The 17,056-nt window shown below is 43.7% G+C and overlaps 1 protein-coding gene across 3 annotated transcripts in view; it reads right to left on the bottom strand.

Annotated features, from left to right (window-relative positions):
* BAIAP2 (BAR/IMD domain containing adaptor protein 2) overlaps positions 1–17,056 on the bottom strand; it is a 307,153-nt gene that overhangs the window by 97,066 nt on the left and 193,031 nt on the right. For all 3 annotated transcript variants that reach the window (XM_068263779.1, XM_068263777.1, XM_068263778.1), the window contains exon 4: positions 4,577–4,638. In XM_068263779.1, the coding sequence (XP_068119880.1) occupies positions 4,577–4,638 (62 nt within the window). The remainder of the gene's footprint in view (positions 1–4,576; positions 4,639–17,056) is intronic.

The raw sequence follows: 17,056 nt of genomic DNA, 5'->3' as shown, positions 1-17,056 counted from the left end.
GCAGTCCTTATACCCAGCCTCTCAATAACAGGTGCAGTCATTATACCCAGCCCCTCAATAACAGGTGCAGTCATTATATCCAGCCCCTCAATAACAGGGGCAGTCATTATACCCAGCCTCTCAATAACAGGCGCAGTCAATATATCCAGCCCCTCAAAAACAAGATGCAGTCATTATACCCAGCCCCTCAATAACAGGTGCAGTCATTATACCCAGACCCTCAATTACAGGCGCAGTCATTATATCCAGCCCCTCAATAACAAGATGCAGTCATTATACCCAGACCCTCAATAACAGGCGCAGTCAATATATCCAGCCCCTCAAAAACAAGATGCAGTCATTATACCCAGCCTCTCAATAACAGGTGCAGTCATTATACCCAGCCCCTCAATAACAGGTGTAGTCATTATACCCAGCCCCTCAATAACAGGTGCAGTCATTATGCCCAGCCCCTCAATAACAGGTGAAGTCATTATACCCAGCCTCTCAATAACAGGCGCAGTCATTATACTGATCCCTCAATAACAGGTGCAGTCATTATATCCAGCCCCTCAATAACAGGGGCAGTCATTATACCCAGCCTCTCAATAACAGGCGCAGTCATTATACCCAGACCCTCAATAACAGGTGCAGTCATTATACCCAGACCCTCAATAACAGGTGCAGTCATTATACCCAGACCATCAATAACAGGTGCAGTCCTTATACCAAGCCCCTCAATAACAGGTGCAGTCATTATATCCAGCCTCTCAATAACAGGTGCAGTCCTTATACCCAGCCCCTCAATAACAGGTGCAGTCATTATATCCAGCGCCTAGAGATGAGCCGAAATTTTCGAAATTTCGAACTGCTTTTATTACGAATGCGAAATTTAACATTACGACCCAAATTCGTAATTTCGTAATTAATTTTCAAATCGTAATTTACAATTTCGTAATCGAAATTTCACTCCCGTAATGACGAATTTCGTGTCTCCAACCGAAATTTTACTTTTTCAGGTTTGTAAGGGTTTCTATCCCTCTAGATGCCTAAAATGAATAGCACAGCCAGCCAGCCAGCCAGCCAGCCTCCTCTCTCTCTCTCTCTCTCTCTCTCTCTCTCTCTCTCTCTCTCTCTCTCCAGAGATCTGTAGTATTTCAAAACCATACTCACATTCATGACATGTCCAGGGATCAAACCCAGGCCAACCACATGGAAGACAGCTATGCTCACCACCATACCACCAAACACACACTAAATAGACTGCTAACCTAAATCTTACTTGTAGACAGTCATATGAGACACATGCTGGGTGCAGGGCTTTGTGATTGGACCATGGACCATGCGATAGAGTGAGGTGCAAAAATGAAATCATGCCTAGCAGAGGATGGTTTCACAATGCTAAATGCTAGGCTGGCTGTGGTGCAATTGGTTAGTGCGTCTGGCTGGTAACAGCAAGGTTACAGGTTCGATTCCATCCAGGCATGTCTTTTCCTTTTGCGTTCAACAGTTGTCCAAACAGAGCCAACAGAGCCCCAGATAGCCATGTAGAGTTAGGTCACAGCTAGCCTGGCTGTGGTGCAATTGGTTAGTGTGTCTGGCTGGTAACAGCAAGGTTACAGGTTCGATTCCATCCAGGCATGTCTTTTCCTTTTGCGTTCAACAGTTGTCCAAACAGAGCCAACAGAGCCCCAGATAGCCATGTAGAGTTAGGTCACAGCTAGCCTGGCTGTGGTGCAATTGGTTAGTGTGTCTGGCTGGTAACAGCAAGGTTACAGGTTCGATTCCATCCAGGCATGTCTTTTTCCTTTTGAGTTCAACAGTTGTCCAAACACCGAGCACAAAGTTTTGCATGCGTAAAGTTTTACGCACGCAAAATACCCCATGGGGTTCAATGGCGCAGCGCGCGCACGCAAAAGGAAAAGACATGCCTGGATGGAATCGAACCTGTAACCTTGCTGTTACCAGCCAGACACACTAACCAATTGCACCACAGCCAGGCTAGCTGTGACCTAACTCTACATGGCTATCTGGGGCTCTGTTGGCTCTGTTTGGACAACTGTTGAACGCAAAAGGAAAAGACATGCCTGGATGAATCGAACCTGTAACCTTGCTGTTACCAGCCAGACACACTAACCAATTGCACCACAGCCAGGCTAGCTGTGACCTAACTCTACATGGCTATCTGGGGCTCTGTTGGCTCTGTTTGGACAACTGTTGAACGCAAAAGGAAAAGACATGCCTGGATGGAATTGAACCTGTAACCTTGCTGTTACCAGCCAGACACACTAACCAATTGCACCACAGCCAGCCTAGCATTTAGCACTGTGAAACCATCCTCTGCTAGGCATGATTTCATTTTTGCACCTCACTCTATCGCATGGTCCATGGTCCAATCACAAAGCCCTGCACCCAGCATGTGTCTCATATGACTGTCTACAAGTAAGATTTAGGTTAGCAGTCTATTTAGTGTGTGTTTGGTGGTGAGCATAGCTGTCTTCCATGTGGTTGGCCTGGGTTTGATCCCTGGACATGTCATGAATGTGAGTATGGTTTGAAATACTACAGATCTCTGGAGGAGAGAGAGAGAGAGAGAGAGAGAGAGAGAGAGAGAGAGAGAGAGAGAGAGAGAGAGAGAGAGAGAGAGAGAGAGAGAGAGAGAGAGAGAGAGAGAGAGAGAGAGAGAGAGAGAGAGAGAAGGAGGAGGGGGGGGGAGGAGGAGGAGGAGGAGGAGGAGGAGGAGGAGGAGGAGGAGGAGGAGGAGGAGGGAGGAGGAGGAGGTTGGTTGGTTATTCATTTTAGGCATCTAGAGGGATAGAAACCTTTGCAAACTTTAAAATACTAAATTTCGTAATCGTAATTACGAAAATTTGCGTAATTTGCGAAAATTACGAAATTTCGATTACTGCTAAAATCGTAATTGTAGTAATTTCGCGAAATTTCGGAAATTCGTAATTAGGTCATTACGCTCATCTCTACCAGCGCCTCAATAACAGGTGCAGTCATTCTATCCAGCCTCTCAACAATAGGTGCAACCATAATAACCACCTCCCTAGATACTATGTGGAGTCGCTCTACCCATCCCCTCAATATACAATGGGCCCTATTCACAAAACTTCTCATAAATGACTTAATAAAAAAAATACCCTTTCAGCACATTTACAAGCAAAATAATCACTCAAAGTAAGTTGTTACTGATTAATTTAATTTCAATATTACTTTTCTTATCTTAATTATATTTTTGCTTTTTGGGAGTAACATAAATAAAAGGTTAAAACAGTGGAAAACAGGTGAAAAAGCTTTGCGAATCTTTTCCAACTGGTACAAAAATAATCTGACTCCAACTCCTCAGTTTATGAAACCACCTACTCCAGGTAACCAAAAAAAAAAAAAAATCAGGGCTGTGGAGTCATTACAAAAATCATTTGACTCCGACCCCTTAATTTATGAAACCACCAATTCAGACTGAGTCAAAGCCAATTTGGCTACCTGGAGTCTAAAGGCGCGTACACACATGCGACTATAGTCGTTTGAACCGATCGTTCCCCGATCGTTTCAAACGACGATCGTTTAAAAAAAAAGCAGCCAACGACCATTAAGTCTAACGACGGACGAGCTAGTTCGTTAAAAACGAACGATCTAGCTTGGCGGATTTTTTCCAATGACGATCGTTTGCAAAAGTAGTACATCGTTGGAAACTGTCGTTCATACTACGCTTGACATGCGCATTTCACTATTTCTCCTTGGAACTTTTCATTTTTATGCGCAGGCGCAATAGTTGCTTTTACGTGATGTAACATTCGTTCTAACGATCAGATCGTTACACACCTTTTAAAACTAACTTTACTTAGGTCGTTCTTTTATCAATTAAAAGTTCGTTCGTCGTTGACAACGAACGATCGTTGTCGCATGTGTGTACGTAGCTTAATACTTACCAGGGCTGTGGATTTGGTACAAAAATCACTTGACTCCACAATCCCTTGACTCCAACTCCACAGCCCTGTAAATATTGCACAGACTCCTCCCTAGCAGGGCTGTGGAGTCGTTACAAAAATCATCCAACTCTGACTTCTCAGTTTAGGAAACACCGACTTCAATTTCAGGTACCCAAAAATGGTTCCAATTCTGACTCCTCGACTTCACAGTCCTGGTTATACTATCCATACCATCAATAACCGATGCAGCCATAATAACACCCACCCAATAACAAGTGCAGCCATAATACCTCATACAACCAACTTCATCCAGACCAGGTAAACCAATTCATTTAGAAAATAAAGGGGGAGGGGGGCTGTATGGCAGATAATGTAAGTTTGTAAACATGGAAAAGATGACTCTGCAAACAGAAAACTTGTATCATATTAAAAAAATGCATTGCCTACATTATTTTTATTATTTATAAAGCGTCAACATATTACGTTGCGGTTACATGCCTGAAAGCACACAAGCATAACAAAAGCAAACTGGACTGTCCCACTCATTTACTTTGCTGGGGTAGTTGAGTTTACATATGTAGAACACAATAAGCGATACATAAGACCATTATATATACCATGTACAAAAAAAAAAAAATATAGGGGAGGGGTGATTGACTTACCATATCCTCTACCTGGTTTTGGATCTGCCGGTGAACTTCAGCCATCTGGAACAGGACATCCCCTGATGTGAGGAGAAGACAAAAACAAAAGAAAAAACACAAGAGGAAAATAGATCAGATGGTGGTCTAGTTCTCCACGCAGGCGCCATGCAGCAGAGGGCAATGAGGGGGCACTACAGAGATTAAACTGAAGGGATGGTGGGAATGAGTGATTGGACCTTGGTTATTCCTGGAGTAGGGGGAGCAGAGGGTGGCTTATCGTAAAGCAGAAAGAGCAATGAGCAGTCGCCCCACGTCAACCAATCACCATTCCTCTCCTTCACCGGCCTGATTTTAGGACTGTGAAAAATGATTGACCGTTGCGGCCTGCTGCACATCAACATTGCTCTTTGGAATAAGCCGGATTATGTTTGGAAGTGGCGTTTGGGTAGAATGTGTACTTCTAAGCGAGATGCTACGTGTCTAAGCATGCAGATGAGGAGCAGGACTGGTGGGTACCTACATGCTGCCTCTTCTGAACAGGCGATGCGATAGAGAGGGAACAAAAGACCAAGGTAAATATCAGACACTCAGATCCTATCCCCACGCTCCTCCTTCAGGAATTCACAGAGTTCCCTGCGTCTGAAAATTACTTCTGAAGGACTTATTGGCAAAATCATTAACAATCCCAATTTTTAAATCCTAGCCAAGCTCAAAGTATCATTGTCTAAAGACTAGCCAAACCCTGGTGGACTTGTTCGAGATCTAACATCTAAGGTATGGTAGAATCAAGAGAGCCATTGCACCAGGTCCCATGTCTAAAGGCTGGCAAAACCCAGGGTAAAATTGTTCCACATTTCAGGTCTATAAATTGTCCAAACTCAGAGTAACAGTGTTCAGGCTTCTTTTCTAAAGGATGGTTGAAACCAGAGTAACATTGTCACAGGTTCAGTCTCCAAAAAGTGGCCAAACACAGTCAAATTGTTACTTCACTCATGTCTAAACATTGCCCAGGCCTAGAATAACATTGCTCCAAATCTCATGTCTTAAGACTGGCCAGATCCAGGGTACAATTGGTCCACGTTTCATGTCCCATGTCTAAAACTACTTGCCAAACCAAACCTGAGGCCTGGAACCCACTGAAATCCGCAAACGCAAAACGCAACCGCTAGCGTTTTGTCTGAGCGGTTTGCAAGCGGATTCATGCGCGTTTTCGGTCGCGTTTTGCAACAGTGTATTTTTTTGCTCAGCGGTTGTGTAGCATTTTGCGTTTTTATCCTGATTGGTCCTGTGAATTATTTTTAATTTTGTTACAGTGTGCTAAACCGCAAAACGCTAGCAAAACCGCTCAGTTTATGTTTTGCTGAGCGTTTCTGCTAGCGTTTCAATACTTTACATTGAAGCGCTAACGCTCCCAAAATGCTGCAGGTCCTGCGTTTGCGTTTCTGGGAAACGCAAACGCTCCTGTGGAAGTTGCCCTATCCATTATCAGCTGAGCGTTTTGGCAAAAACGCTAGCGTATCGCAGCGCTGCCAAAATGCTCAAAAAAACGCTCTTGTGGGTTCCAGCCCTAACACTGTTCCTGGTCCCATTTCCAGTGCTTGGCTAAAACCAGGGGAACATTGTTCCAGGCAACATATCTAAAGACTAGCCAGGGGCAGAGTAAGATTGCTCCAGGTCCCCATCTCTAAGGACTGGCCAAACCAAAGGTGAAATTGGTCCAGCTTTCATGTCTAAAGATCGACCAAATTAAGGTCATCATTGTTCCAGGACAAACCAAAACTAACACTATTCCAGTCCCTCTCTCTAATGACTGGCTAAACCTGAGGGCTTGTTTCCACTGTTGCGACGCGATTTCGGCCGCATTCCGACGCTTGTAAAAACGCATGCGGATGCGTTTCCACATGCGTTTTTACCCGCGATTTCGCATGCGATTTCGCATGGCAGGGTGCCATGCGAAATTAACCATGACACTGCCAGGGCAAAATAAAATTGAAAAAGGTGCGAAATCGCACGCGAAATCGCGGGTAAAAAACGCATGTAACAAACGCATGCGTTTTTACTATTAAATACATTAGCGGCGATTCGCACGGATTCCCGACGCAGGCGAAATCGTTGGCTCTTTTGTGCGTTTTTTTCACGCTGAAAAAAACGCACCTCAACAACGCTACAGTGGAAACAGGCCCATCCACTTGCATTACATGTGCGGATCTGCATGCGTTGGACGCATGCAGATTCGCGATAGTGGAAACGAGCCCTAAAGGAACGTTGTTCCAAGCACCATCTAAAGACTGGCTAGACTCAGTGTAAGATTTCCCTAAGTCCCATCTGCATACACTGGCTGACCCCAAGGAACATTGCTCCAGGTCCTATCCCTAAAGACTGGCTGACCCCAGGGGAACATTGCTCCAGGTCCAATCCCAATGACTGGCTGACCCCAGGGGAACATTGCTCCAGGTCCCGCCATGTTGCTCCACTAAAGCAGTCTTGATTACAATACTGAGATGCAGTTCTCAAGTGCAGAGGGAAAAAAAAATATCAATAAGTAAAACAAAAAAAAGAAGAAAAACTGAGGGGGAAGGAAAATTAATCAAATATAGCAAACTTCCAAAGCTTGACATAGAGCTACTTCTCCAGAGGATCTGTCTCACTTCTGCAATAGCTTTTTTTAAACATGCATTTAAAAGGAACTATTTTTAGATGAATTACGCGCAACGTTTTTTTGGGGGGAAATTCACAGATCATCTTCTCCTTCATAACCTAGAGCTGCCTGTTGCAGAAGTATATACTGGGTGGAGGAGGCGCCACAATGTGAGTGTCAGATGTTTGTAAGCAACAATCTTACCTCAGTGTGGAGGTTAAAGAGTAAATTTATTGGACACCAATACAAACTAGGAGTTTCTCGAGATTCACCAGCTTCAGGTGAATTCTGAGAAACGGGTTTGTATTGGTGTCCAACAAATTTACTCTTTAACATCCACACTGAGGTAAGATTGTTGCTTACTAACACCAACATTGTCTTCTAATACTCACATTGGGCCACCTCCTCCCACCCAGTATAGACTAGCTCCCCTATTAGGGATCATCCCTGCAGCCAATAATCAGTGGTTCCAGTAGACATTTTTTTCGATTGGGGTGCGACCCAACTCCAGAAGAGGACTTTCCATCCGAGTGGAGTCGGACTTCTTCACATGCTCAAAACAGTGGTTGTCTAATAGCCACCTGTGTTTGCAAGTAGTATTGTCTGTGGAATAATCTCCTTAATGTGTGAAAGTACAACACTTTTGGCGCTCCTGGTCTGTTTTCTCGGTCTTTATTTCGCTTTACGGTCACAGGAGTTCCTTCTTGATCTCGGCAGACTGGACCCCCCATATTGCTGTAGTAGTGGCTGCATTGTATTAGCCCATTTTCAAGCAGATTTTACTTGCATTAAAAATTACCATACAATCCAAGTCCACTGAAGTTATTTGCATCTCACTGACCACCCCTACTTACAAGTGGCTGCCTGACCTGCCTGACACCAGATACATGCCAGTAGGGATGGTCAATGAGAATGCAAATTGTATGCATCTTAGAAATGGACCAGTGCAATGCTGCTGACCCATTTTTCCAAGTTCCATATTTCCTATAGATTTCAGCATGAAACCTATTGGAAATTGTCCTAGCCACACACAATACAATAATCCGATTTTACCGAAAATCGATAAAAACAAACTACTGAAAAATCAATCCATTTTTTTAATTTTTATTTTTTTCTTGAGTGAAAATTCTGATCAGATTTCCTGCTTTTTCAATCGAAAGTGGCAGAAATGTCAGATCAATTTTTTTTGCAAGATTGTACAGTGTGTGGTAGATTGGCAAAATCGGAACGCAGAGGCGAAGTATTTTTTTCTGAGTTTTCAAGATTTTTTTTCATTATTGGGAAACAACTGAACACGTACATTGGTCGGACTTTTCAAATGTAACAATCAATCAAAAAAATTGATTGTAAATCTTGAATTGAAAAATGTAAAATAAATACCGGTAAATAAAAATTGTAAGGTGCCTAGTTACTTTTATGGTGCCCATACATGGTACAATTAAAATGTTTAATTTTCCCATTTGACCAGAACGAGTGAAAATCCAAAAAATCTTTCTTTTTACCGAGAAAAAAAAAAAGAAATTAACGGGTATCCAGTTTTTGATAAAAATCTGATCAGACATGTTGGGAAAATCTGGCCGATTGTGAAATTGTACATTGTATGATAGATTATAAGAAAATAGTGTATGGGCAGCATTAGATTGGGCAGCATTAGATAGGGCAACACCCCCCCCCCCCCCCCCCAAAAAAAAACAAAAAAAAAACAACAACAACAGGTCCCTGAGGAGGGAATGAGGATCTACACACTGGCACTGCAGTATGTTTGCCATTTATTATCTTTAACACATTTAAATAAAATGTCTAATTTAAAATAATGTTCTGTAAAAGTCCTATAAAAACCACGTACATCTTAACGCTGGTATTAAAGCACAGATATAAATAGAAACCGGGAAACGCCCGGGATATATAAGGCAACAACGCCGGGGACATATAAAACTTAATAGCTCCTAAATAGCAATAATGTGAGAAACTTTGTGTTACACAATACATAATGCAGTCACACAGAATAAGTGCGTCAGTCAGTCGGCAGGAATTCGCACGAAATTACTGCCGCATAGTATACCCTGCCCTAGCAACCGAAAACATTCAGCATGCCCAATCCATCCATTTCACCAAGTTTATCTGTAAAACGACCGAAAAGGATTGATCCGTTGGCCAGGTTGCAGCATCCATATCTGCCAGACTCATGATCAAATCGGACAAATATCAATAATATCGTAAAGTTGGGGCACCCTAAAGCCTGGTACACACCTTCAATGATTGGCCAATCACCGACCAATTTTACCGCCTCCATGTAGTATGGGGGTCAACAGATATTGAATAATATGAGCAGATTGTGTAGGTAGACCCTAATATTACATGGAGGTGACAAAAATTGGTTAGTGATTGGCAAATTATAAATTGAAAGGGTGTGCCAAGCTTTACAGCAAAAAAATAAATAAATAAATAAATACCACACCGATGAATCTCACAATGTATCTGGCATATAAAGGGGAGGAAATGGAAGCAGTATCAGATTTTGTGTTCTTGGACTCAAAGAGCACTGCAGGCCGAGAATGCAGCCATGAAATTAAAAGTTTTACTCTTTGGAAAGCAATGACAAACACATGTAATTAAAAAAAGAAGAGGCGTCACCATGTCAACATAGGTAGGTATAGTCAAAGCCATGTTTTTTTCAGGGCTGTGGAGTCGTAGTTGGAGTTCAGGAGTCGGGGCAATTTTGGGCACCCGGAGTCGTTGATTTCATAGACTGAGGAGTCGGAGTCAGATGATTTTTGTACAAAATCCACAGCCCTGTTAAGTATTAGAGTAAGAAGTCGGAGTCGAGGAGTCGGAGCCATTTTGGGTACCCGGAGTCGGAGGTTTCATAAACCAAGGAGTCTGAAGATTTTTGTACCAACTCCACAGCCCTGTTTTTTTCGGTAGTTGGTAGTAAATGTATGGGTGTGAGAGTTGGACCATAAGGAAGGCTGAGTGTTGAACGCCTTCGAATTGTGGTGCTAGAGAAAACTTTTGAGTGTTGTTGACTGTGAGAAGATCCAACCAGTCAATCCATAAATATATTTATCACTTAAGGACCACGGTCTTAAACGCCCCTAGTGACCAGGCTATTTTTTACAATTAAGGCCACTGCAGCTTTAAGGGCTCGCTGCAGGGCCGCAACAACTCAGCACACAAGTTATCCCCCCCCCCTTTTCTGCCCACCAACAGAGCTTTCTGTTGGTGGGCTCTGATCACAGCTGTGTTTGGGTTTTTTTCTATATTAAAGGGAACCTAAACTGAGAAGGATATGGATTTGTCCTTTTAAAATAATACACGTTGCCTGACTCTCATGCTGATCCTGCGTCTGTAATACTTTTAGCCACAGCCCCTGAACAAGCATGCCGATCAGGTGCTCTGACTGAAGTCAGACTGGATTAGCTGCATGCTTGTTTCAGGCGTGTGACTCAGCCTCTACTGCAACTAAAGAGATCAGCAGGGCTGCCAGGCAACTGGTATTGTTTTTTTTTTTTTTTTTTTTTAACAAATCATTTTATTGATTTTAATACAACAAAACATTGCCATGAGGCCACAACAGGACAGAATTAAGCTTATATACAATCAGAGGTCAACAATATCATAAATCATAGTACAGGATACTCTAGTACATAGTGGCTCCTAACTGGTATTGTTTAAAAGGAAACATCCATATCCCCCTCAGTTTAGGTTCCCTTTACATGACATTTTCCCTTTATTTCTGTATTTAGCCATCCACCCTACCCCAGCCAGCGAATTACAGAGCCGATCACTTCCTGGGCCTCCAGAGGGGACAGCCATGTCACTCGGCTGTCCCCAGTACAGCGCTGCCTTAGATCGCAGCGCTGTACGGTGTAAATAGACGGTGGTTTCACGTCTAACAGTCCCTAGCGGCGATCACCGCTGGGAGACTAATGGTGGAGCGGAGGCGAGATGAGAGTACATCAGCACGCGCAATCTCCGGCAAAACACGCCCCCAGGACAGCATGCCAATCGGCGTTAGGCGGTCCTGGGGCTGCCGCCGCGTCCACGCCAATGGCATAGAGCGGCCTTTAAATAGTTAACACTGACTGCTCATTGGACGGAGCAATGCTGAAGTTGAAATACTTTGGACACACAATGAGAAGGCAGGATTCGTTGGAGAAGACCCTACTGCTGGGAGAGAAGGCGGGGACAACAGAAAATGAGATGGCTAGATAGCATCATGGAAGCAACAAACCTGAGCTTGGACAAGCTTCAAGAGGCAGTGAAGGACAGACAGGCCTAGTGTGCGGTGGTCTATGGGGTCACAAAGAGGTGGACTTGACTGAACATCATATCTCAATGGAGTAGATAAGGAGCCTCAGTAGGGGTTTTACATTGGGTCCCCTCATACACTCTATATGATAGCACATAGGTTGGTTAGGATAGGTGGGTGGTAAAAAAATATCTATTCCTGGAGCTGGGGTTATAACAGTTTCCCCAGCGGATGATTTTGCTTGAGACAAAGCCAGATGGCAGAAAGCACTTCCCCACCAGTAGTTTGGTGAAGAAGTTCCAGCGCTGAAGGTCCAGACTCCAGCATCCTAAGTAATGCTTAGTTCTGCCCATCCGTGACCCTCATCTCCCACACCTTGGGATAGTCAGTCCTCCCAAAATGCTTCCTGTTTACACTCTGATCCAAACCCCTATCCAGAACCACAGCCCCCTTTCCTGCACACCATGGACCTGCCAGCTGTCCAAAGATGAAACTAGCTTCTGTAGACTCCAACAGCAGATCCAATGGTGTACAGCAAGCACCACCACCAATGGTCTGCAGCCACCACCACCAGTACAGTCATGGATTGTTTAAAACTGGTACCTCTGCCCATGTCCAGCCATTAACCAAATCCCTACAGCAGAGATTTATAGTCAACCCAAACATCGTCCTTCAGACTCGATTCCTCACATTCAGTGGAGTATTTGCGTGCAAGTCTAAAAATATAGCATTTAATTTCCATCTCTGTATCTGGTTAGAAAAAGTTTATTTTCCATCTAGAGAGGAAAGCCTCCAGCTCTCATAGCAGACTGCATTCATACGATTCCAAGGTTCATCTCAGGTAGACCTCACTACAACTTTCCATCTTTTACCGCCATACACCCACACAAATAAGCAACATCCGCTCTTCAGAGCCTTGACCTCACAGATGCAGGGTAATATCTCAATCTGCTCTTGTAATGGAACCGACACAAAACAATCCTGGACGTGGCATTGGCGTAGTCGTAAATACAGGTCACCTCGTGTTCCAACCATAAACAATGGCACTGTCACAGCTCTGAGACCTTTGTGGATGTACGGTAAATTCTCAATTCATTGTGCAATGATGAGTTTGCCCCAAGAGTGACACAGACACACGCATCGGCTCTCTTTTCGTTACAAAGGATAAAACGCAGCTCCTCACCCGTGACCTTGGCATCAGCGCACATTACAGATCTGTTTTCAACATAACGAGTCTATTGCCAAACAGACTTTCTCTATTCCACCATCAATTCTATTCTTATGATCTTCTAACTTCTCATTCTGAAAAAACAGGAAGTTCAGGAGGTCTTATTCCTGCCACCCCTGACCATGTACCGGAGATGGAGTTTCTATGTGCTTGATCAGACCGAGCTGCTCGACCAGATGCAAATCAGTCTGGCTCGCTTGCAAATTTCATACAAAATTGTAAGCAGTTTAGAAATGAGCCAAACAAACACTCCTTGCTGTTTTTTTTTCTGACCCGTATTTAAATCTGCATACAATTTTCATATAATTTGTATGGAAACTGAAATGATGCATCTCACTGACCATTTCTAATCTCCAGTTGCAGGAAAAGCAGTGACTGGTTCAGTGCATCTGGAAAGTGCTGTGGGAGTGTCCCCTCTCCTCCAGCCCAACAACAGTTGCTGCCTTTGCTCCATTTGAAAAAAATTAGACCGGACATCGATGGCTTCGCCCATGAATTCGCTCTCATCTAAACTTGCAGTTTACGGTGCAAGAGTTTAGGCCTGCTTAAAGGGGAACTGAAGTAAGAGGTATACGAAGGCTGCCATATTGATTTCCTTTTAATCAATACCAGTTGCCTGGCAGCCCTGCTGGTCTATTTCTCTGCAGTAGTATCTGAATAACACCAGAAACAAGCATGCAGCTAGTCTTGTCAGATCTGACTTCAAAGTCTGAAACACCTGATCTGCTGCATGCTTGTTCAGGGGCTATGGCTAATAGTATTAGAGGCAGAGGATCAGCAGGGCTGCCAGGAAACTGGTATTGCTTCAAAGGAAATAAACATGACAGCCTCCATATATCTCTCTCTTCAGTTCCCCTTTAAAGTCAACAAGGAAAACACATCATTGCTCATAAGTTATTTATTATCTTTATTTCCCCCTTTTCTGCAAGCGAGTACAGTGTTTGCCCGAAAATAAGACTGTAACATTAATTTTGGCACCAAAAGATGTGCTAGGGCTTATTTTCAGGTGATGTCTTATATTTCTATGATTGCACAAGTTCTTGTGCTGTGTTGTCCTGATGTCCCCCTCTGTACCAGTGTCCTCCACTATCCCTTGTCCTCTTGTGTCCCATGTCCTCCTGCATGCTCTTTCACCCAGCTCCATGCTGCGGTTTCCCCGAGCTTCGGCCTATGAGGAAGAGGAAGGAGTATCGCAACTTTTATCTCTTGGCTCCAGTAAGACACAAGTTGTCATACTTTTCCCCCTTGCTGCCACTAGGGCTTAGTTTCAGGGTAGGGCTTAGATTTTGAGCATGCTCAAAATTCTTGCTAGGGCTTACTTTCAGGGGATGTCTTAATTTCAGGGAAAGAGGGTTGCAAGGTTAAAACAAGACTGTCAGCTGTGTGAGCTGTGCTAATATGTTAACACTGGAGGTTAACCTTTTCTGTGCTCCCAGGAATTCCAGGAAGTAAACACTGCATGATTTCTGAAGGATTTCTATAAGTTGTAATGAGGATTGTTTTTCCTTTAAAGGTCATCATGCTGTTGCTTATCTTTTAGAGCAGAGAGGAAGTTACGAGTTTATGTCCACTTTATTTCTGGGTACCAGGATGACCCAGTGTCAAAGACAAGTTGCGGTGGCCTCATTGTGGTTACATACCTAATGTCAGTGCTTTGACTGTTGTATAGCCAAACATCGGGAAGGTTAGATCGTTGGGCTATGCATTAAGAAGGGGCTAATGTGTGTCGAGGGGGGGTGGGGAGAGTAATATTTGGGCGCCCAAGCGGTGAGTTGAGTGCCTGACGTGGATGGTAGCCAACTGGCTACTACAAAGAAATTAATGGTTGTAGTCATAGATGATTGGCTGCCTACAGCTAGCGGTCATTTCAGCACCATGGTTAGGTTTATCTTAGGCAGTTGAGGGGTTAGGATTAGGCATGAGGGGGGGGGGGGGTATTTTTAGGCACCAGGAGGGGAGGGTTCAAGTATGAATGGGTTCTGGGTAGTGCATAAAGTATTGGCAATCTAAATTACCAATTTTTTTTTTTTTTCAGCAGCAGCGGCACCATCCATCTCATGTGGCAGTGCCGCAATGCATACTCCAGGGGAGCAGGGGTTAGGTACTGGGAAGTGGTTGTTGGCAATACCTCAAATGACTAACTACAGTAATTTGCAAGGTTTCGTGACAGATAAGGTCTCTTCATCAGGTAGGACAATAACACCATACTTGGGGAAGAGACCTGAAGATGCAAGGATATGTCACAGACATTTCAGTTTGACCACTGATTTTATAGGCAGCCAGTCCACGGGAGTTTTTAACAGGAAATGACAAGAAGTAGTGGCAGAAGTGGAACGAAAATCATACAGAATTCCAAACATTTTTTACAAATAACTGCAAAGTGGGGTGTGCATAATAATTCAGCCCCCTTTGGTCAGAGTGCAGTCTGTTGCCTATAGACATTGCCTGATGAGTGCTAATGACTAAATAGAATGCACCGGTGTGTAAGCCAAAGTCAGTACAAATACAGCTGCTCTGTGACGGCCTCAGAGGTTGTCTAAGAGAATATTGGGAGCAACAACACCATGAAGTCCAAAGAACACACCAGACAGGTCAGGGATCAAGTTATTGAGAAATTTAAAGCAGGCTTAGGCTACAAAAAGATTTCCAAAGCCTTGAACATCCCACGGAGCACTGTTCAAGCGATCATTCAGAAATGGAAGGAGTATGGCACAACTGTAAACCTACCAAGACAAGGCCATCCACCTAAACTCACACGCCGAAAAAGGAGAGCGCTGATCAGAAATGCAGTCAAGAAGAGCCCCATGGTGACTCTGGACGAGCTGCAGAGATTTACAGCTCAGGTGGGGGAATCTGTCCATAGGACAACTATTAGTTGTGCACTGCACAAAGTTGGCCTTTATGGAAGAGTGGCAAGAAGAAAGCCATTGTTAACAGAAAAGCATAAGAAGTCCTGTTTGCAGTTTGCCACAAGCCATGTGGGGGACACAGCAACCATGTGGAAGAAGGTGCTCTGGTCAGATGAGACCAAAATGGAACTTCTTGGCCAAAATGCAAAACGCTATGTATGGCGGAAAACTAACACTGCACATCACTCTGAACACACCATCCCCACTGTCAAATGTGGTGGCAGCATCATGCTCTGGGGGTGCTTCTCTTCAGCAGGGACAGGGAAGCTGCTCAGAGTTGATGGGAAGATGGATGGAGCCAAATACAGGGCACACTTGGAAGAAAACCTCTTGGGAGTCTGTAAAAAAACAAGTGGGGCGGAGGTTCACCTTCCAGCAGGACAACAACCCTAAACATAAAGCCAGGGCAACAATAGAATGGTTAAAAAAAAAAATTTATCTATGTGTGAATGATTTTTGTTCCACTTTTCACGTGTACACCACTTTGTATTGGTCCTTTACATGGAATTCCAATATAATTGATTCAGGTTTGTGGCAGTAATATCACAAAATGTGGAAAACTTCAAGGGGGCAAAATACTTTTGCAAACCACTGTGTCAAACTGCTTCTTTGCAGCCATGGCAAATGTATTTTGTCAACTGACCGAATACTTTTACAAACCACTGTATTAGGGCCCATTTCCACTTGTGTGGTGCAAATCGGCGCAGAAAAAATTTGCATGCGGATTTCGCATGCAGTTGGATGCAAATTTTCATGTGCGAATTCGTATGAATGACGCTGTATGCGAATTTAACCATGGCAGTGCCTGTGTGCTTTTCCATTGATTCCATGCGAATTTGCATGAAAATTTGCATACACCCGCATAACGGTATGCGAATTCTGATGGCTGCCATGCAAATTTTTCACGCGGACGAAAAGGCTCAGAAATCCTGACAAGTGGAAACCGTCCCATCCACTTGTATTGGCTATGCGAATTCGCATGCGGCAAACACATGCGAATTCGCATGCGGCAAACACATGCGAATTCGCCAGAGTGGAAACGGGCCCTGACTGTTGGTTTTGGAAATTCCTAGCCTGCAGTTTGAATTGCACATAATATAAAAAAAAAAAAAAAAAAAAAACAAAAAAAAACGTTAACGTGGAATCCCTAAACTTGGCACAGTAACCGAGGTTAAACATTCAGGGAAAGTGGCTTAGAAGAAAAAATGAAAAAACCGAGAGCCCAATATAGTGTAGTATGTCACGTAAAGGAAATATGACAAAACGATTACGAGTATTATACTCACAAGTCTGGGTTACCACAAAGGCAACCACTGGATGTGCAGGTGGGGAGAATTATAACCTGACCCCACTCAGGTATTAAGAAGTCGCTCTCTGTAGATAGAAATGGGGATATACCCCTCCACCAGGGGTGGACTAGATCAAAAGATAGCTGATAGTAACAGAGGCGCCAATTAGAATAAAATAATTT

Source organism: Hyperolius riggenbachi, chromosome 12 (genome assembly GCF_040937935.1).
Source record: "Hyperolius riggenbachi isolate aHypRig1 chromosome 12, aHypRig1.pri, whole genome shotgun sequence".
Classification (NCBI taxonomy): Eukaryota; Metazoa; Chordata; class Amphibia; order Anura; family Hyperoliidae; genus Hyperolius; species Hyperolius riggenbachi.
This window is presented reverse-complemented; position numbering and strand designations above follow the sequence as displayed.